This window comes from Nicotiana tabacum, chromosome 16, assembly GCF_000715075.1.
Source record: "Nicotiana tabacum cultivar K326 chromosome 16, ASM71507v2, whole genome shotgun sequence".
In the NCBI taxonomy this organism is placed as follows: Eukaryota; Viridiplantae; Streptophyta; class Magnoliopsida; order Solanales; family Solanaceae; genus Nicotiana; species Nicotiana tabacum.
Genome location: NC_134095.1, coordinates 145,720,562 through 145,741,559, shown reverse-complemented (window position 1 = coordinate 145,741,559; position 20,998 = coordinate 145,720,562). Strand labels below are relative to the sequence as shown.

The 20,998-nt window shown below is 37.2% G+C and overlaps 1 protein-coding gene across 1 annotated transcript; it reads left to right on the top strand.

Annotated features, from left to right (window-relative positions):
- Nucleotides 1-580: 580 nt before the first annotated feature.
- Nucleotides 581-12,871, top strand: LOC107792102 (uncharacterized protein At2g02148-like). The gene is made up of 9 exons (XM_016614291.2): nucleotides 581-712; nucleotides 871-1,138; nucleotides 7,544-7,664; nucleotides 7,764-8,105; nucleotides 8,646-8,808; nucleotides 10,229-10,349; nucleotides 10,447-10,512; nucleotides 11,961-12,215; nucleotides 12,612-12,871. The coding sequence occupies exons 2-9, from the start codon at nucleotides 947-949 to the stop codon at nucleotides 12,711-12,713; spliced, it is 1,362 nt and encodes a 453-aa protein (XP_016469777.1). The 5' UTR covers nucleotides 581-712; nucleotides 871-946; the 3' UTR covers nucleotides 12,714-12,871.
- The last annotated feature ends 8,127 nt before the right edge of the window (nucleotides 12,872-20,998 follow it).

Genomic DNA, 20,998 nt, shown 5'->3' with positions numbered 1-20,998 from the left:
AGAAGAGAGAGAAGAATATAAAAAAGTTTGAAGAAAAAAATGAGGGAATGGTTGGTGTAAGTTGTCCCAAAAATAAAAAAATCCCCATTTTAGGGAACAAAAATGGGGTAAAGATTGGAGATGACCTAATATTATGATCCAGGGCTATTTTTAGTACTTGTAGAGGACTTGGAGTTGTGCCCCAACACTGGTAGTGTTTGGAAGTCCCTTTATGGATCCCAATAACACCCAATCACCCATTGAAATAGGTTTAGTTATCCGTTACAATAAGTGATACTATCTCATGTTTTAGTTTGTGTGATATTTTTTTTGGTTCGTTCAAAAAAGAATGATTTTTTTCTAAATTTAAAAAGAATTTAGCTTAAACCTCTAATTCTATCCTTAATGAGAAGCTTTTATAGTCACACAAATATTCTGGACTCTTTGTGACATTTTTAGGACCACAAATTTTAAAAGTATTCATTTTCTCTTAAACTGCGCCTAGTAAAACATGTTCACATAAATTTGAGCGGCACGAGTAACTTAAAATCCACTTTTATATGCATATATGCCGCGCACGTGTACCCGCTAGTGGGTCCCACCAATATCCTACTAAACTCCCCGAGACCAATACTTTGACCTGCCGGCTTTGGTTCGGATACTGATAAGGAAACATCGGAAATTAGGTTCGGAGATCTTCAAATCAGACTCTCAGGCTCGGCTTTCTGTTAAGGTTTGTATAGTCGTTAATCAAAATCCCATCTTCAAATTCAACAGCTTCTCCGCCGTCGGCTCCACCCAAAGGGCCGGCGCCGGCCGCTTGCTGAGTCTATCACTCAGCGTTTAGTTTAAATATGTATATATATTGAACAATTTTAACTTTATATGTAGAGTTTGAGCAGAAGGCGGTAGTGTGCTTAATCTGGAGGCATTTTAGTTGCTGTAGACTGGTGAGTTGATAGGGAAAATGGGAGCTAGGGTTCCTTTACAGCACTACGATATGAGGTCGGCGGCTGATTCGTACATTGAAACCTCATTGCATGATCTCAATACGGAGGGTATTGGTGGCGGAGGTGGTGCTGGTGGTGAAGATGTTGATCGCGGAGGAGGTGATGTAACCGAGGATAGCATGGACAATGGCGAAGACTCCACAGCTGTTGTGAGTGTGCCTTTTGAGTTTCAATTTTCAGTTTTAAATAATTTATCATGTGTTGTTAATTTGTTATTTCAGTTTCTTGTAAATGTGCACGTTTGAAGGCCTTAGGATGTGGTCTAGTTGTTAATAAAGTGGGAGGAGAATAATTAGGTCTCGGGTTCAAATCCGGGAAAAAACTAATTTTTCCTATCTGCCTAACCTTGGTGGGCAGAGTTACCCGGTGCTTGTACTGGTGGGAGGTAGCAGTACCCGGTGTAATAATCGAGGTGTGTGCAAGCTGGCCCGGACACCATCCATAAAAAATATTCGGTTTGCAATTATCCTATTTGGTGAGGCTGACGAGGATATCTAGTTCCACTCCATCATACCTTTATCAATTTATTAATTTGACTAGTGACAACAACTATGCCTCGACCGCAAGCTAGTGAGGGTCAGTTGTATGAATCCTCGCTATCCACGTCTCATGTAGAACTGTTTTCTTCCAATATCCAATAATTTAGATTCTCTAACACTGGAAATTCTGTCTATATTTGCTACTAGCATACAAACCTCTAATAAGATCAAATGATTTGTAGCGAAGATTGTACTTAGTAAGCGTGGCCTACATGGATAGGCGTTTATCTGAGCTAATTGGTATCACTTATATGAAAATATATGGATCTTTTTCTTCCACTGAGGCTGTATTCCTTTTAGGTCTGCATGGATGCCAAGATAGTTTAGGTCTTTCAAGACAACGTTCTTCCATGTGATTTGGGATTCATTTTTTTGTTTTTAATGGCATTGGCATTCTGTTTAAATGTGCCAAATTATCGGAGTAAGCAAGTATTCTAATATGGCATGTGCCATGCGTGTGATAGAGTCATTTTATATTCATTACTCTTCTTCTTTGTTCTTGTATTTAGCGAAGAAAAAAGGCAATAGAACAGTGGCTCGTTCATTCCTCTCAACTCACCGACTCTCTTCAGAATTCTTCTAGAACATTCCTCCATTGAAGCCCTTGGTAATTCCTTGCATTATAGCATGGTATCAGAGCGGCGTTCCTGGATCGCACCGCGTTAGATCTCTGATTTCTCTCCTCGCATTTCTGTCCTTGATTAATCGAAATTTGTTGAAGCTCGTCAAAATTTGTCGATGTCAGATACTGATTCGTCAATGTCGGAGATGGCGACAATTGACCATAATCATCCGTTGTATATTGGACCTTTTGATACTCCTAGCTCAGTTGTGGTGCCTGTAAAGATCACAGGCTCGGAGAATTACGGGCTATGGAGTAGGTCGATGAGAATTGCACTTTTGGGGAAGAAGAAATTAGGTTTTGTTACTGGCACTTGCAGCAGGAATGCATATGAAAGAGAACCGTTGGAGCAGTGGGAGACTTGCAATGCCATTGTTCTCTCATGGATCATGAACAGTGTGGCACCAGAACTTCTAGGTGGAGTCATCCTAGCTCAGTTGTGGTGCCTGTAAAGATCACAGGCTCGGAGAATTACGGGCTATGGAGTAGGTCGATGAGAATTGCACTTTTGGGGAAGAAGAAATTAGGTTTTGTTACTGGCACTTGCAGCAAGAATGCATATGAAAGAGAATCGTTGGAGCAGTGGGAGACTTGTAATGCCATTGTTCTCTCATGGATCATGAACAGTGCGTCACCAGAACTTCTAGGTGGAGTCATGTATGCGTCTGATGCACACCTCGTGTGGGAAGACTTGCGAGAAAGGTTCAATAAGGTAAATCGTGTTAGGATCTTTTAATTACATCGTGAAAATGCCACATTATCTCAAGGAAATAGTTCTGTTTCAATATATTTTTCAAAATTAAAAGGAGCTATGGCATGAATATGATGTTTTGGTTCCTAACTGCTGTGAAAAATCGAAAGATCATGCAGAAAATCTGCATCAACAAAGAGTTATGCAATTTTTGTCTGGTTTGAATGATTCATATGACCAAGCTAGAAGGCAAATCCTCAGGAAAACAAATGCACCTAGCCTAAATCAAGCTTATGCCATGGTTATTCAAGATGAAAGTCAACAGAAAATAGGAGTGAAAGCAGTAACTACTGATAAAATAGAGCCACTAGCTATGCAAGCAGGAAGAGGGAGAGGGAGAAGGAGAGGGAGAGGAGGAGGAAGGAGAAGAGGAAGGAGACAATACCTTCAATGTGAGTTCTGTCATTTAAAAGGACATACTAAGGAGAATTGTTACAAGATCATTCGATACCCTGCTGATTTTGTTAAAAGAAGATATGGTGAAAGAGTAAGGACTCAAGGAGATTGGCAGCAAAATCGTGGCACTGGGAATCAGAATGGTTGAAATGGCACTAATACTGGTAAACCTGGATGGAATAATCCTAATGCTGGCAAGCACAGTGGCAATGGTGCTGGTAAGCTAGGTGGTTGGAGAAGAGAACCCATGGCTATGATCAATAGTGCAGATGTAAGTGCATCATCTATGCAGGATATAGGAGAAAGCTCATCTAGAGCTGCTGAGAACAAGGGATATCATTACTTCACCAATCATCAATACAATCAAATTCTGAGTCTATTGAACAGGGAATCTGGGGAGCATCAATCAAATATGGCAGGTACATGTGAAGTTAATTGTCTGATGAGCAGCTTTACACAGAAATCACAGGAGAAGGAATGGTTGTAGATTCAGGTGTTACCCATCACATTACTTCTGATTTAGAATTACTATCAGATATTAAGTGTACAAGGAAAACTGATAGAGATAGGGTGCATCTTCCTACGGGAGAATAGGCTGATATGACTTGTATTGGTAGTACAACCTTATTAGATAAGAGAAAAATTAGAGATGTGCTTTATGTTCCCAACTTCAAGTTTAATCTACTCTCAGTAGCAAAGCTAACAAAGGAGCTGAAATGTAATGCCAACTTCTTTCCTGGTTTTTGTGTGTTTCAGGATCTTTGGAATGGCAAGGTGAAGGGGATTGGTAAAGAAAGAGGAAGCTTAAATGTGCTTAGAGGACTGGCTAGCAGAATAAAAGCACTTAATGTTGTAAGCAGGACAACCAAAGATTCATGTGAAGTATGGCACAATAGGCTAGGTCACCCATCCTTATCAGTAACGAAGCATGTAGTAGGTTTACATAATAAAGACAACAAGATGTTACAGGACAATTGTTTGATATGTCCACTTGCAAAGCAGACTAGGTTGAAGTTTCCATTAAGCAATTCTAGAGCAAAGGCAGTGTTTCATCTTGTACATATGGACCTATGGGGGCCTTATAAAATTGCTACATTTGATAAGAAACAATACTTCTTAACAATCGTGGATGATTACTCTAGATATACATGGGTGTTCTTTTTGCAGCTAAAATCTGAAGCAGTAGTGGCTTTAAAACAGTTCATTTCCATGGTTCAAAACCAGTTTGGTATCGTGATTAAAATGATAAGATCAGATAATGGATCTGAATTTTTTAATGTGCAATGTTCAGAGTTGTTAACAGGTCTTGGTATAATTCACCAAAGCAGATGCCCTTATACTCCACAGCAGAATGGCATAGTGGAGAGAAGGCACAGATATATACTTGATACTGCAAGGGCTTTGAAATTTCAGGGAGTAATTCCAATTAGATACTGGGGAATGTGTGTTAAAACAGCAGTATACCTGATTAATAGATGCCATCCAGTGTTCTAGGGGGCAAAACTCCATATGAATTGTTATACCATAAGAAGGCTAATATTGCACATTTGAAAGTTGTGGGCTGTTTGTGTTATGCAACAAATTTGTTCAAGGCAGACAAGTTTGCTGAGAGGGCCAAAGCAGCCATTCTCATGGGATATTTTGAAACACAGAAGGGTTATATCCTGCTTGATTTAGCCACAAAGCAGTGCTTTAGAAGTAGAGATGTTATCTTCAAGGAATCAGAGTTTCCATTTGCTAAGAAAGATGAGAACAATTCATTGCATGCACTGGAATATGTAGAGGTAGGATCATTGCATTTCACACCTCTGCATACATAGCCAGGCAGCAGCATGTATGATAGAAATGTCTCAACATCAACAGAAGAAGATATGGGTGTGCATGACAATAGACAGAGTGATCTGCAGGAAAATCTACCTGTCCTACGGGAGATAAATACTGATGGTATGCAGGAAGTTTCTCTAGATGTGGAGGATATGGACATTGCAGAGGTTTATGCAGGTATACAAAGTGATGGACATCATGAAGGTACAGTTTCAAGCAATAGGCAGGAAGATGAAGGTGACAGGAACTTAAAACCTGACAGAAAATCCACAAGACTAGTTAAGGAGCCAATGTGGATGAAGGATTATGTAACAACAAAGAAGACCACAGGCTGTACTTTTCCCATTTCAAACTACCTGACCTATGATCAGACCAGTACAAGCTATCAATGCTACTTGGCCAAGTTTTCTCAACTAACAGAACCACAGACATTCAAGGAAGCAGTGAATGACAACAGGTGGATAGAAGCTATGAAGCAAGAAGTAAAAGCATTAGAAGATAATAACACATGGGAGATAGTGAACTTACCAGCAAGCAAAACACTGTTGGATCTAAATGGGTGTACAAGATCAAGCTCAAGGCAAATGGAGAAGTGGAGAGATTTAAGCCAAGGTTGGTTGCAAAATGATACAGCCAAAGGGAAGATTTAGATTATCATGATACATTCTCACCAGTGACAAAAATGGTCACCGTGAGATCTGTTATTTCATTGGCTGCATCAAGAGGTTGGAATTTCTTTCAAATGGATGTTTATAATGCATTCTTACGAGGAGGTTTAAATGAGGAAGTGTACATGGAGTTGCATGAGGGTTTCAGAAGGCAAGGAGAGCAGAAGGTATGCAAATTGTTCAAATCCCTATATGGACTTAAGCAGGCCTCACGACAGTGGAATATCAAGTTGACTGAAGCTCTATTGAGGGCAGGTTTTGTGCAGAGTCATCATGACTACTCATTATTTACATTGAGAAGTCAAGAGGGAATAGTGATCATTTTGGTATATGTAGATGATCTCCTCATCACTGGAGATTCAGTCTTAATCAAAAAAGCTAAAGTTATACTGCATCAAAGTTTCAAGGTGAAGGATCTAAGAGAGCTCAAATACTTCCAAGGAATTGAAATTTTGAGATCAAGGAATGGAGTGTTACTGAATCAAAGTAAGTATATTCTGGAATTAATCTCAGAAATGGGGTTAAGTGGAGCTAAACCTGCAAGTACACCATTGGAAGTGAATTCAAAGTTGACCTCAATGGAGTATGATCAGGCAAATGGAGTTACAGGAGATCCACCTCTGCAGCATATTAGTGCCTATCAAAGACTGGTGGGGAGGCTTCTGTATGTCACCATCACTAGGCCATACATCAATTATGCAGTGCAGGAATTAAGTCAGTTTATGCAAACACCAAAGAGGTTCCACTGGGATGCTGCTTTAAGGGTTGTAAGATACTTGAAAAATGCTCCAGGACAAGGAATTTTGATGAGGTCTGATTATGCAGAAACACTCACTTGTTGGTGTGACTCTGAATGGGCTACAATGTCTAAACACTAAGAGATGTCTAAACACTAAGAGATGTCTAAACACTAGGAGATCAGTCACTGACTATGTTATAAAGTTTGGAGGTTCAATGATCTCTTGGAAGTCGAAGAAACAACAGTCTGTTTCAAGGAGTTCAGCAAAGGCAGAGTACAGAAGCATGGCAGCCAGCATTGCTGAAGTATCCTGGTTACTTGGTTTATTCAAGGAGTTGGGTGTGAGTATAGCCCAACTAGTTACAGTCTTCAGTGATAGCAAATCAGCTATTTAACTTGCAGCAAATCCTGTGCTTCACGAAAGAACTAAGCATATAGAGATCGATTGCCGTTTCATTCGAGACAAAATCAAGGAAGGAACGGTTAAAGCAGTGCATGTCAACACTAAGGAGCAGTAAGCAGATATACTGAGTAAGGCATTAGGGATTGCTCAGCATGTTCACTTACTTGGCAAGCTTGGAGTGTTCAACGTCTTGCACCCTCCAGCTTGAGGGGGCATATTGTAATATGGCATGTGCCATGCGTGTGATAGAGTCAGTTAGGTTGTTAGGATTAGTTAAAGTTGTTAATGTAAGTTAAGGGTGGATTAGTCATTTTATATTCATTAGTCATCCTCTTCTTTGTTCTTGTATATAACGAAGAAAAAAGGCAATAGAACAGTGGCTTGTTCATTCCTCTCAACTTACCGACTCTCTTCAGAATTCTTCTAGAACATTCCTCCATTGAAGCCCTTGGTTATTCTTTGCATTTTAGCAGCAAGCTTCTGTATTGGTCAGACTAAACATTGTTTTTTGATGGTAATAACTGACTTTTTCACTTCGGAAGCCTATACCAGTGCCTTGAGGCCCAAGTGTACATATTCTCATATTATTCATGAACTCTAATGCTTTTTCAGGAGTGTCTCCATGAATCCTTCAGAAACTCATTACCACTTCACAGTATAGTGGTGGAGGAAGATCGCACTAGCATTGAGAATAGTGGATCTTCAGGGTCCTACAATATCGTTACTGTTGATGGTAATTGGGGATTTTATGTTATAGTTGATAGCTAAATGGATGAAAGAAACTAGATGGCCGTTATTTTTATATTTGCTAATTCCAGTTTTCATGGACCAGATATTTCACCAATTGAAACAGCAAGGACAAGATTTTTGGACATTATCGTAGATCATTTCATAAGGCCGCATGTAGTTGAAGTTGTCGATTCAGAGGCCGACTTTGCAGCTCAATCTTCGCAAGATAAAATGAGCAAGAGGAAGTCCAGAGAAATCTGTTATGAAGGTGATGCTGCATATGTTTTGCCCTTGATGTATGTGGCTAACATGTATGAGACATTGGTTAATGAAGTGAATGTAAGGCTCTCTTCTTTAAATGGCATTCGTGAAAAAACCATAGGAGTGGCCCTTGAAGCAGCTGGTGGTTTATACAGAAAGCTTGCAAAAAAATTTCCTAGGAAAGGTATGATATCCAAGGTTCCAAAATTGCATGTAGACGCTTAAAGTTGATCTTAGCCTTTCCCATTATATGACATTTTTCCTCCCATTTGAGCCATTTTGCTGTGGTATATCTGATTTCTCATTGGAATTGCAGAAGGCTAATTTTACTGTTGGGCGTGACAGCTTCCATATTTGGCTAGTCTATGCTTCCATTGTTGCTTTTCTACATGTTGCTGCCCCTTCATCCATGTGAGCATATGAGAGGATAGAGAGGGCAAAAAGATGAATGGGAAGAAAATAATCAGAAAATAGATTCTTTTTCTATGTAGAAACATGAAGCTATGAGGAATCTTGGATCACCAGAAGCATCTAGTTTAGCACTTCAACTTCTAGTTTTTGTATCTACTCATTGTGTTTCCCTTTTTGTGGTTACATCTATCATTATTTCCGGAGAAATATGAGATAATGAAAATGTTGTTTCCTGATAAAGATTGAACTGCAAAAGATACTGATTCCTGTTATCGTCATTTCATTTTCTTACTTTGCTGTTATTAACATATAGGACCTTGTGTATTTAAAAGACGGGAGCTGGCTACATCTTTTGAAACAAGGGCAAGGTTTCCTGAATTAGTGATACAGGAGGAGAAGCGTGTTCGTTTTGTTGTGGTTAATGGTTTAGCCATTGTGGAGAAACCAACAAGTTTACATATTGATGATGCAGAATGGTATGTCAAACTCTCCATCTTAAATATGGAAGTTGCATGAATCTTGAATCTGTCATTGTTACCTAGAATTCTGGTTTTCTGTTATTAGCTCTGTTGGCATGAGATAATAGATCCATCTTGCTATACTGTATGTCTGTGTCCTCTTCTCTTTATCTTGGCAGTACTGCCATCTGTTCTAGACAATATACATTCCACAGTGACTTATATTCTGAGTTAGTAAATATGCCGTGTGCCAAATCCAAGTGAAAGAAATTTGTCTTATAATTTTCTAGAGAAGATTTCTGGGTGTACTAGATGATATGGAAATTTTGCTCTGGAAAGTAGCAGAAGAAATGCTGCTTGTGCAAAGTTAATTTTGACTAACTCAGACGACGATCTCTTCTTTGGTGCAATTTGCACTTCTCTAGATTGTCATATTTGAAGTCCAATATCTCAAATTTATTCAAATCCTGGGAATTATGCAGATTTAGAAGTTCATTTTGTGCAATTTTCTTCAGTTTCTGCGATTATGAAACTTTACTAGAGGACTATGGTTGAATGTGATTGTCTTGCAAACCGATATTTGACGAAATTTCCCATGATTAGTCAAAAAGTGTTGGTTTGGTAGGCTTATAACACCTGATCCAGTTTAGATTGCACATGAAGTCCAGTGTTCTGGAGGCATCATTCTAACTCGCTCCGCATTGTTCTCCTTGTATTTCCTTGTGGTGCGTCCTATTTAGCCTCGTTTATAGAATTCTTTATTCCACCATGAATAGATAGTGCCTTAATATTTTCTTTCTCCATTTTCTAACTATAACATTTTTGCTCCTTTTAGACATATGTCATTTTTTTAAGGGTTAAGGTATTTTATTGGTTGTAACACCAAGTGCTGCTCTTACGACAGTATTATCCTATTATAATTTTTTTGAAATGAATATCCTTTTATAATCTTAACAAGGGACAAAAGATTATTAAATATTTGATCTTTTTGGATTGCATGATTTGATGTCCTTTCTTGTTTTCTTCAGTTAAGACACTCTCAGGATTGTAAAAGCATGCACTATTTGGCATTTTATCAACTTTTTCCTTCAATGGTCCAATTAGCTTTAAGTAGCTTTTCCCCATGTGATGTTTGTTTCAAATCTAGCAGTTTGTTTCAAATTTAGCTAACTGCAGTTGACTTTGTTACCGTTCTCTTACTGCAATGATTATGTAAGTGGACCTCAAAGACAATACGGGAATAAGATAGAAAATCTAGACGTTAATCATTTTTATGTACTTTTTGTCAGTTAGGGACATCTTGTCCTACTATGGTGTATTGTTCATTTTCTTTAAATGAATCATTGATTCTCATAAAACGAAGTATGATGGTGGAAGTCCATGTTTTAGTTCATAAAATATCAGAATTTCAAATTGATCCATGTTCCTATTCGTTTAGGTTCAAAAGAATGACGGGCCGAAATGAAGTTGCAATATCCCCCCGAGACTATAAATTCTATGCTCCAAGACACAAGTATAGACGTGCGTCAAACCCAATTTCCAACATCACTGGTTTGTCAGTAAGTTTTGATGATCCTGTATTTATCATACGTATCCTTTTTCCTATTATTGCAGTTCCGAAAATTGATAGAAAGTTTTTCTGCTCATGTATATCAGGCATTCACCAGCACAGACAATGATTCTTCATTATCTGCCGGTCAAAGTTACCGCTCCGTTAGTGAAGTAAGCTTTTTCTCTTATCCACTGTGTTAATTGATTTGAACATTGTTCGTCTGGTAATTAGAACACGCGTAACACATCTATGCTATATATTGGAGAATAGTTAAGAAGAAACAGATTTTCTTCTCTAGTTGCATACAGGTTGCTTGTAATTTTATTTAATAGGAGTATTTGCTACTGAAGCGCCAATGTTAACAATTAAGTACACATTTGAAACTCCTTCTGTTAGGTGTATTACTGCCTTTTGGTTCTCACTTCTGCTTACCTCTTTTAGCAGTGTGCTGGTTTTGATTGAACCTCTCTTTTTAGCTTCGGGTTATGCTATTAGGACTTGTATGTCTCTGTTTATATGCTTATCGGCATATACATTTCTATTTCTTACAATTAATAGGATGGCCCCTCTTCTATAAACTAGAGCTTCAAGACGGAAGAAATGATAGCAAGTGTTTTACTTTATTGTGCCCTTGTGTCATGGTTGAGTGAATTAAAGAGCAGCCAGAAGCACACCCAAGACATATATGGACTTGCTTTGACGCATCAGTTTCTCTGAACAGAAAAGCTCACTAAGAATATCTAAGTAAATCTCCAAGTCCAAAACTGATTGGATGAGTTGATTCATGAATTGCCAAAAGTATTAATGGAATGCACAGACACAATGAATGCTTCTTAGATGGCTTTCAAATTTCTGGTTGCTGTTTTTCCGCAAGGTCCACTTTGCTACCTCAGATGTTTTGTTTTCCTTCAAATTTCATTCTAATTCTTGTCTTTTTGGAATTTTTGGATAAGTTTTAAGCTTTATTTATGTTTCTTAATTTCAGGAATACCTGTAGAACCCCAAAAAATCCTACAAGAAACTATAAATTACTCTCACATCATTATTAATTAGCACAAAGAACCACTTTTTGTTCTTCTTTGCTTCTTTTGTGCTCTAAATCGCTCAGCAAACTGCTGATTAAACAAATATATAGGTTGTCAGGGAACTTAGTACTGTTCGTCTCCTAAACCTGGATAGCTTTATATCCTTCTACTAAAAACTGCACGGAAATTAACATTAGCAGTTCCTAGGGCCTAGGCTGAAACTTTGTCTAGCATTACAGACCTAACAGGTTGAAGAACTACCATGCTTGTCCCGCTAGGTCCAAATGGACTAGATTCAATGGTGAAGCCAATATTTGTTGGGAACTGATTTTTTAGAGACTCCACAAGTTCAGCTCCAGTGGATAAATAGGCAACAAACTTTGCTCATTGGGATTCATTTTGCAGTATGAGTTACTTGATAGGACCTAAACAGATATCAGTGCCTACTATACTGTGCTTTTGTTGCCCGTGTTGCCCAATGCTGCATGAGATGCTTCTTCAGTGCTTTAGTTTACCTTTAAAACAATGCAGATGTTTATATATCTATGTTTGTTGATTCATACTCGTTTTGTTCAACTACTTTTCTGCCGCAGGAGAGTCAGCAGACTACCCCGAAGCAGCATATGCAACCTCTGTCCCATCAGGCTCAATTTCATCCTCTTCAGCAGAGCCACCACCAGCACCACATCAACCAAAGCCAACATATAGCCCACTTCTCTCACAATCAGCAATGTGGCCCTCAGTCACACTTGCCTGAAATTGCTCAGCCTCAGCAGTCCCCTACCATTTCTCCACACATGGCTTGTTTACAACAATTTGGCAATGTAGGAGGGCGCATGCATATAATGGTGAGAGATCTCTTTATTTTGATTTTCCTAGATTCAAGGTCAAAGCACCACTGCGTCATATACTTTAGTTTCATGCCTACTTATAAAAAGAACATTAGCTTCATGCCTACTTATAAATATAAAAAACTTTAGCTTCATGCCTCTACTAATCATGCAAAGTATTGGTTGATCTTGTTTTGAAATCTTTATCTAATTGACTACACAAAAATATTTTGTTGTTGGCTTGAGGAAAAGCACCATACATTCAATTTTTTCGGACTGTTACTGCGATTTGTTATCTCTAAAGATCTAGTTTATCATCAGGAGGAGAAGTGGTTTCTTTCAATCCTTTATTTGCTCTATTCTTATATCATTAACACCGACTTAATAACCTATTCAACCATATTGATAATGCAGCCTACAAGTCCTGCGAAGTTTTGCGATGAATGTGGTACTCCCTACTTGAGAGAAACCTCTAAGTTCTGCTCAGAATGTGGTACAAAGAGGTTAGGGATTTGATGTGACCTCATCAAGTCTCCCAATGTGAACTGTACATTACAATAACAATTACACCTTAGCCCCAAACAAGTTGAGCACGGCTATACGGATTCTCACTGACTATGCTAATATAAATTGTACATTACTTGTAAATATGTATACATTCCTGCGCTATATTCCTTCTCTCTCTCTCTCTCTCTCTCGTTTCTTTGTTATTTATTTATTTGTGGGAGAAAATGGGGTTCTTTTTGTTGGGGGTTAGATGGGTATGCTTTGGCTGTTTCCCTAGGAAAATAAATTTTCCCCTGATTTATTCCTCATCCTCATCAGAGGCTCCATTGTCAATATCAATGTGCAGAATTATAACTGCACAAAAACTTAACTTATGGAGGCTTCACCACTACACAAAATTATCAGAGAACTGTGCTATTGCATAAACTTTATAATGGATGAAAATTAGTGTATGCCTGAACACGTAATTACTTGTAAATTATAATGCATTCTTATTGTTGTTCTTTTTAAGATGGACCTAGTTGTGAATCTTTCATTTTTCTATTGACTTATGTCTGTGAGGATGAAACACTTGAAAAATTAGTTTTGAGGGGGTAAAGTGTAGCCTTTCAAAGGGCAAGAAAGCAAACTCACTCTAATTATAGAAATTATGGTATACAGTTATACACACCTTATTGACATCATAATTCTCTTGCCAGTTAAACACTTTGGGAAAAAATCCTGTCTGATTATATAACTCAATAAATGTATTTTACATTAAATAAATTCTTTTAACTAGAAGAATGGTTTGCTCAGTAGCTCAAAATAACTATTTCTGTAATTAAGCATGGGTAATGTAATTAAATCTGTAATACTAACTATATCAAGTGAAATAATTTAACCAATGGAAGCTAATTAATGTTGCAGAGTTTGAGTCACCAATAAGGGTTTTGATGGAGTGGTAAGTATTCCTTTATCCTTAAACAGAGGTTTCGGGCTTGAGCCTTGGGTATGAAGTCACCTTTGTTAGGGAGCGCTTTACCCCCGATGTGGGACTTTCCAACGTAAATCCAAATTTAGTCGGTTCTCAATACGGATATCAAACAAGTTTTTGTGGACAAGTTATTTGGATTGTCCTGATAGGAGGAATTAGTTGAGGTATACACAAACGGATATAGACACTAATGTTATAAAATAATAAGAAGACATTTTGGCTTCACCTTGTAAAAAAATTTCTTAATGAAGAATGAGAGAAAAAATAGAACGTTGAAAAAGTTAAACAACAAAACTTAAACTGAATAAGAAGAGAAGGTTTTTTTTTTTTTTTTTTTATAATAACGGGATATTATATATAATAACTAGAAGTAGTTCTGCTTGTTACAAGTAGTTGAAAATTTTCCATGCATTGGTGAATTGTCACAAGCGATATTTTGGTTCTCTAAAGATCTAAGCATATTACAAGCCGTAGTTACTAATGTTTTTTTAAAATACTAGACTCCATTATGATTCATATACATTTCTTGCATCACCAAAAGGAGGTGGACTTGCATGGAGCTTGGGATATTCTGAAGTAAGCTGCTTATATTGCTTCTTGGTGGCGTCTTTAGCTAGTAGATGCGCCACTTGGTTGCCTTCACGAAAGTTATGTCGCAGTAGGAGGTCCTTCTGTTGGTGCATTAATAATCTGCATGCATGAACAGTGTTAGAAAAAACCATATGATCATGACGTATTGCATTGAGGGCCTCTGTTGAGTCTGTTTCCAGTTCGAGGGGTAACAATTTGAATTTTGTGGCAATTTTTAGGCCTTCGTATATTGCCTGCAATTCAGTTTGTAACGGAGAAGTAGCAGTATTACATTTTTGGAAACCCATGATCTAAATGCCCAAGTGATCCCTGAAGACACCTCCTAAACCTGATAATTTTTCACTGTTATTGAATGCTCCGCCTGTGTTTAGTTTGAACCAATATTTTTGGGGTGCATGCCAGGTTATATTGATTGTCATTTTGTTCTGAAGGGGTGCACCTTTGAAGTTTAGGTAGTGGTATTCCAGAGCTTGGTTCATCGTAGTATTTAAAAGTGGAGGAAAATTGGTGTTATTGTAGTTGTTTTTATTTCTGGTAATCCAAATGCCCCATGAGAGAAAAGGCATTAGGTCAGTCCATTCACTTGTACGATTTTGTGATTTGGTATTTAATTTCATTAGATTAAGAAGCCAATGATTACTTGTATTGATGTTTTGAATGTTAATATCTAGTGATCTGCATATATTCAAAATATTTGGGCATTCTAGGAATATGTGGATGATGATTGTCACACCTCCTTTTTTCCTACACCCCGGAAAGGGTATAAGGGAGTTTTTTTCAACTTAAAGTGACAATCGAAACGAGATTTATTTATTATTAAAAATTCAGTGTCGCCACTTGGGATAATTTATGGTGTCCCAAGTCACCGGTTCAAATCCCGAATCGAGGAAAAGATTGACTCTGTTTTACAGTCCGCGAACACAAAAATCCGGGTAAGGAATTATGTTAACCCGGGAGAAGGTGTTAGGCATTTCCGGATTCCGTGGTTCTAGCACGGTCGCTCAACTGTTATAATTGGCCTATTATCTGATTTTAATACATGTTTTAGCCTATGGTTCAATTTTAACTTATTAACCGCTCTTATTCATTTTTAGGAAGATTGCATTGTCATTTAAAATATGTCTTGAACCACGTCACATAAATACGGTCCACGACACATTTTATTTAACGTTGTTGGGATTTGGATTTGTGTCGCATGAAATGCACACCCGAGTTTAGGAAGGTAATTTCAAATTACGCGCCTAAATCAACTGCGCATTTTTCAACTTTGCGAGGGCCATAGAAAATTCGCTAAATGGCATGCCTCGAATTCTAAAGATTTAAAATTAATTAAATGAGGGCCATGAGTTTTGAGGTTTTATTGTGGATGGAGTGGTATAAATTGATAAGTACAAAAGGCCTAAAGAAATGGGTTAACTACATGTATATCACTGGAGCCTTTTGTTATAACATACTACAATTTAGAAAGGTGGAGTTGACATTTATGTGAAAATAACAAAAGACAGGTGCCAGCTTTGGGTTCATCTCCATATCATCTTCAAAAGACCGACTTTCGTTTTCAAATTCTAGAAAGAAACTAACAAAATTTTATAACAAAATAATGAATCTTAAATGACCATATGAGCACAAAAAATAAAAACCATGCCGAGAACTATTCGGATGAACCAGAAGGAAAAAAAACAAACATGGACATACAAAAATGCATTTTAAACTTGATTATAACAAAGAACACTTAAAGTAATTAATTTATTTAACACTATGCTAAAGAGAAAGTTGTAGTATCACCACTATAACTTCTACAGTACCATTTTGAAGCAGAGGAAGTTGAATCTTCACATGGTTAATTTAAGAAAATATGCAGCCAATAATATAAACTGAAGATAAGATCCTTCCACTAACGCACTCTTTTTTTTTACATCTTAATGTTGACAAATTGTTCAACTTCACATACTTCTTTAAATTTCAAAATATGAACATGGTGCTACATGGGCTTGAAATCTAAATGTAAACAAAACAATACCTGTTGGTTACAAGTCATGAGCCAAGAAAAATAAAAAAAGTAAAAAAAATAAAGAAAAAAAACGAGACAGAGTCATGAACATACTAAAATAACGTTAACATTTGCAAATCTCAATTCACTCAATCAAAGAAACATCATTCATGCGAACAGATCCAATACGAAAGAAACTTTATCAAAAGAACCAAATCAATTTGCTTCTGCTTCAATAAAGATGCTCCGACATTTTTTAACTCAAGAGCTTGAAACATACCTACAAGAGAGTGAATTAAAATGAACAAAATCTGAAAGTTGTAGAGTCAATACAGCAACAACAACAAAATCTCTATCAACTCTTCTTCAAACCCAAGATTCAAGACCCGAAATGTTGAAAAAAAAATTTAATGAAACTTTTCAACCTAAATTTCTCTCCTCCCCATCTTTTTTTTTTCTTCTCTCTTCTCAAATTTTCTCTTCTATTTATAGCAAAATTTTCGAGATTTTTCAGATTTTTTTTTTAAAAAATATTTTATTATTTTTTAATTAAAATAAATCCCACTTAAAAATTGCTTTTATTTTTTTATAAAAAGAAATCCCACCTTTATTTACTTTTATTTTTTAAATTTCAACTTTAATTACTTTTATCTTATTTAAAATCCCACTTTTTTTACTTTTTAAAAGAGAATTCCACTTATTTAACTTTTCTTAAAAAAATAATCCACTTTCTTTTGCTTTTCTTTTAAAAATGCTACTTTCTTTTACTTTAAATTTTTTTAATTTTCAGATACCTTTATATTTGTTTTTTAATTTCAACTTTCTTTTACTTTTTATTTTTTTAAAATTTCCACAAAACTTTACTTTTATTTTTTTTAATTTTCTACTTTCTTTTACTTTTTAAAAGAGAATTCCACATACTTTTACTTTATTTTTTTTATTCAATACTTCCCTTTTTCTTATTTTTTAAATCACTTCTGAAAATTAAAAAAAATTAATATTTTTTCGGATTTTTTTTCGGATTTTAAAATAAAAATAAAAATAAAATAATATTAATAGTAATAATTCACCTTTTAAAATTTTGTATTTTTACCCTATAATAAAAAGTGTAACAAAGCTAAAAATTGTAGGTTAAAACCCCTAAAATATTTACATAGAAGAAGTGATAAAAAATTAAATATTATCAAAAATTAGGTGCTCAGAGCTGCCCCTCTTTGTTTGGAAACATGAAGAGTTTTCAAGCAAAGATAAGGTGAGCCATGTGACTAATTTTTGAACATATTTTTATTCAAAAGGGAAGAAATAAGGATAAGAAAAAAGAGAAAGGGTGCAACCGAGTCTTGGTTTTGGACAACCTACATATTCCGGGTTATCGGGGAAACATGTCGCGTGTAGTTCAAGAAGTTTTGGTAGCTGATACTACCGAAGAGCTGTGGTTTTGCTGCTATTGCTGCTGTTTCTGCTTACTGAACTCCTTATTACACCGTGACAAAATAAAAGAAGCCAGACTAAACTATGATATACGAATTACAAGAATCCTATCTATATCTTGAACTTGCAGTTTCTGCTGCCCTGCTGACTTGTACTCTCTGAGTGAGATTCCTTTGTTGCTGACTTAAATTGCATTCTGAGATGCTTTCCCTTTGTTCTTCAAGTGGGCTCCTGATTGTTGTCTTCCTTTGAACCTTGCTGCTTCCCTTCGTTCTCCAGGTGGGCTCCTGATTACCAACACTTGCGCTGCTTTTCCTCAAAACTTGAACTGCTTCCCTTCGTTTTTTAGGTGGGTTCCTGATTGCTGAACTCCTTTGAACATTGTTGTTTCCCTTTGTTCTCCAGGTGGGCTCCTGATTGCCAATACTTGCACTGCTTTTCCTCGAAACTTGAACTGCTTCCCTTCGTTCTTCAGGTGGGCTCCTAATTACCAACACTTGACTTGCTGCTTCCCTTCGTTCTTCAGGTGGGCTCCTGATTACCAATACTTGAACTTTATTCCCTTGCTCTCCAGGTGGGCGCCTGATTGCCAAAACTTGAATTGTATTCCCTTGCTCTCTAGGTGGACGCCTGATTGCCAAAACTTGAATTGTATCCCCTTGCTCTCCAGGTGGGCACCTGATTGCCAAAACTGGAATTGTATTCCCTTGCTCTCTAGGTGGGCGCCTGATTGCCAAAACTTGAACTGTATTCCCTTGCTTTCCAGGTGGGCGCTTGATTCCTGAAACTTGAATTGTATTCCCTGTCTCTCCAGATGGGCGCCTGATTGCCAAAACTTGAATTGTATTCCCTTGCTCTCCAGGTGGGTGCCTGATTACCAAAACTTGAACTGTATTCCCTTGCTTTCTAGGTGGGCGCCTGATTGCTGAAACTTGAATTGTATTCCCTTGCTCTCCAGGTGGGCGCCTGATTGCCAAAACTTGAATTGTATTCCCTTGCTCACCAGGTGGGCGCCTGATAGCCAAAACTTGAATTGTATTCCCTTGCTCTCCAGATGGGCTCCTGATTGCTTGACTTGAACTGTCTTCTTCTTAAAACTACTTTTCTTTGACTTGTCCTCCCTTGTTTCTCCAGGCGGGTTCCTGATTGCTTGGGTATGAACTGCTTTCTATTCTTTGAAACTAGTGTTGTCCTTCCCTGCTCTTCAGATTGGCACCTAACTTCCACAAAATAGACAAAACAAAAGAAAATTTTCTACCCAGTTTAGTAGCCGGGCATATCCGTGAGTGTTAATTGAATCATGCTACCAAATATCTATAAGAATTTGAAAGCTAGATCCCATTATCCAGGAGGGTCCTGAAAACTTCTAAAAATGCCTGTTTCAAAGCTACATTATATCTTCTAAAGGTATGACTTCTGCTGAATCTTGTTATCTAAGACAGACTTAAAACTCATCCCATTATCCAGGAGGGTCCTGAAAATCAAAATCAAGTTTTATCTTAAGAGTGACATTTTTAGGGCTAAATTATACTCCCTTATAGTAGAACTTACGCTAAATCTTGTTATCTAATAGAATTCTTAAAGCTAGGTCCCATTATTCATGAGGGTCCTGAAAATTTCTAGTGAATCCTACCTCAAACATGCAAACTTCGAAGTTCCGCTTATATTCCTTTGGGGTACATTTATGCTAGATTCTGCTACTCATGATTATTTTGAATTTTAAACTAAGTCCCAATTTTCAGGAGGGTCCTGAGAACTTTGCGATCAAACATGCTTGGTACTTGCTCTTTCTTCACGTAGGATTTCTCTGAAACAAATGAAATTTTTGCCCCTATTTCAAATCAAAGAAAAATCTGGTCAGTTTAAAATGCGGTGGTTAGTTGTGGCATTTTTGCTGAAGGTGGTTCTTCCTTTGCCATGCTTTGCTTTGACTGGCTGCCTTGAGCCGGTCGAGAATTGTTTGACCTTCTGATTTATCCTTAACCCCAGGACCCTAGATGATCTGAGTGCTCTACACCCCAACCGTTGTTTTCATTTCTGACCTCTGCATCTCCCGCGACATTACTGAATCATTGCACTGATTTAACTTTTGCTTACACTCTATGTCCCACTTTTCATCACACTATCTCTGGCATGTCCGAGCCGCAGTTTGCTTTGTGCAATTTTAAAACTGGTAGTAAACTTTGAAATTCCTTCTTATTTATTGAAACAAGGCTAACCTTGGAAGAGCTTTAGAGGAGTAAAATTAACAGCAATAAAATGCGACGATTTTGAGAATTAAGAATAAAGAAGAAAATCCAAATTTGGATGACTGTTGGAGAGAGAAAAAGAAACTTATCTGAGTGGAGTAACTGGCACCAATAATCATGGTATATATTTTGGATTAATCAACCCAATCTATTTAACCAATCACTTTTCCAATTGTTTTATTTTGTGCTCCAAGATCTCCGCAATCCGATGTTTAATTTCCGCCAGCTTACAGACCTTGTTCGGCTTGCAGTGCCCTGAAAGGTTTTCACCGACAAACCTCTCTCATTTGTTCATTCCTCAATTCCTTGTCGCCTCATGGTGCCCGTGAAGGTTTTCACCAATAAGACTCTCTCATTTTTACTTTCTCTCAGCTTTCGTCGCCTCATGGTGCCCACGAGGGTTTTCACCAATAAGACTCTCTCATTTTTTGATTTCTCTTGCTTAAACCGGAGTGTTGCCCCTGATATGAATCCTCTTTACTTGCTTGACTTGGCATCTCTCGAAGACTGATCGAGAAGTCTTTCTTTGGACGACAATGTGGGCTCTTTGGATATGTTTGGAAAGAAAAGGGTATCAAAAAGGCTCAAAGCAACTTAAATGGGTCAAAATTACAACTTTTGGAATCTTATCTCTTATCATAATCACAACTTCTGCCCTAGTTTCTTGCTTGGGGATTTTTGATTTTTATTTTGATATGATATGACCGAGCCGTGAGGCTGCCTACGTATCCTTAACAGGAATCAGGTCAAACGTAGTTCACATCTGAATTTCCTTGTTGTTATACTTTCTCTTTTCACTTCTTTTCTTTTCTTTTCGTTCTTGATTCCAAAAGAGGGGTATGAAAAAAAAAATAAGGCTCAAAAGGGGGAACAAAGTATAAAGTGTTTAGATAGCAGAACAAATTGCCTTCGTCATTCCAATCTTCGAAACAATGCCAAATACAAACAATCAACAATTATACCAAAGAAATCATACATAATATCTCTTGACTGCATCAAAATTGATAGCCATGTCTATGCATTTTCCTTCGATATCTGTTAAACATAAAGCACCATTGGA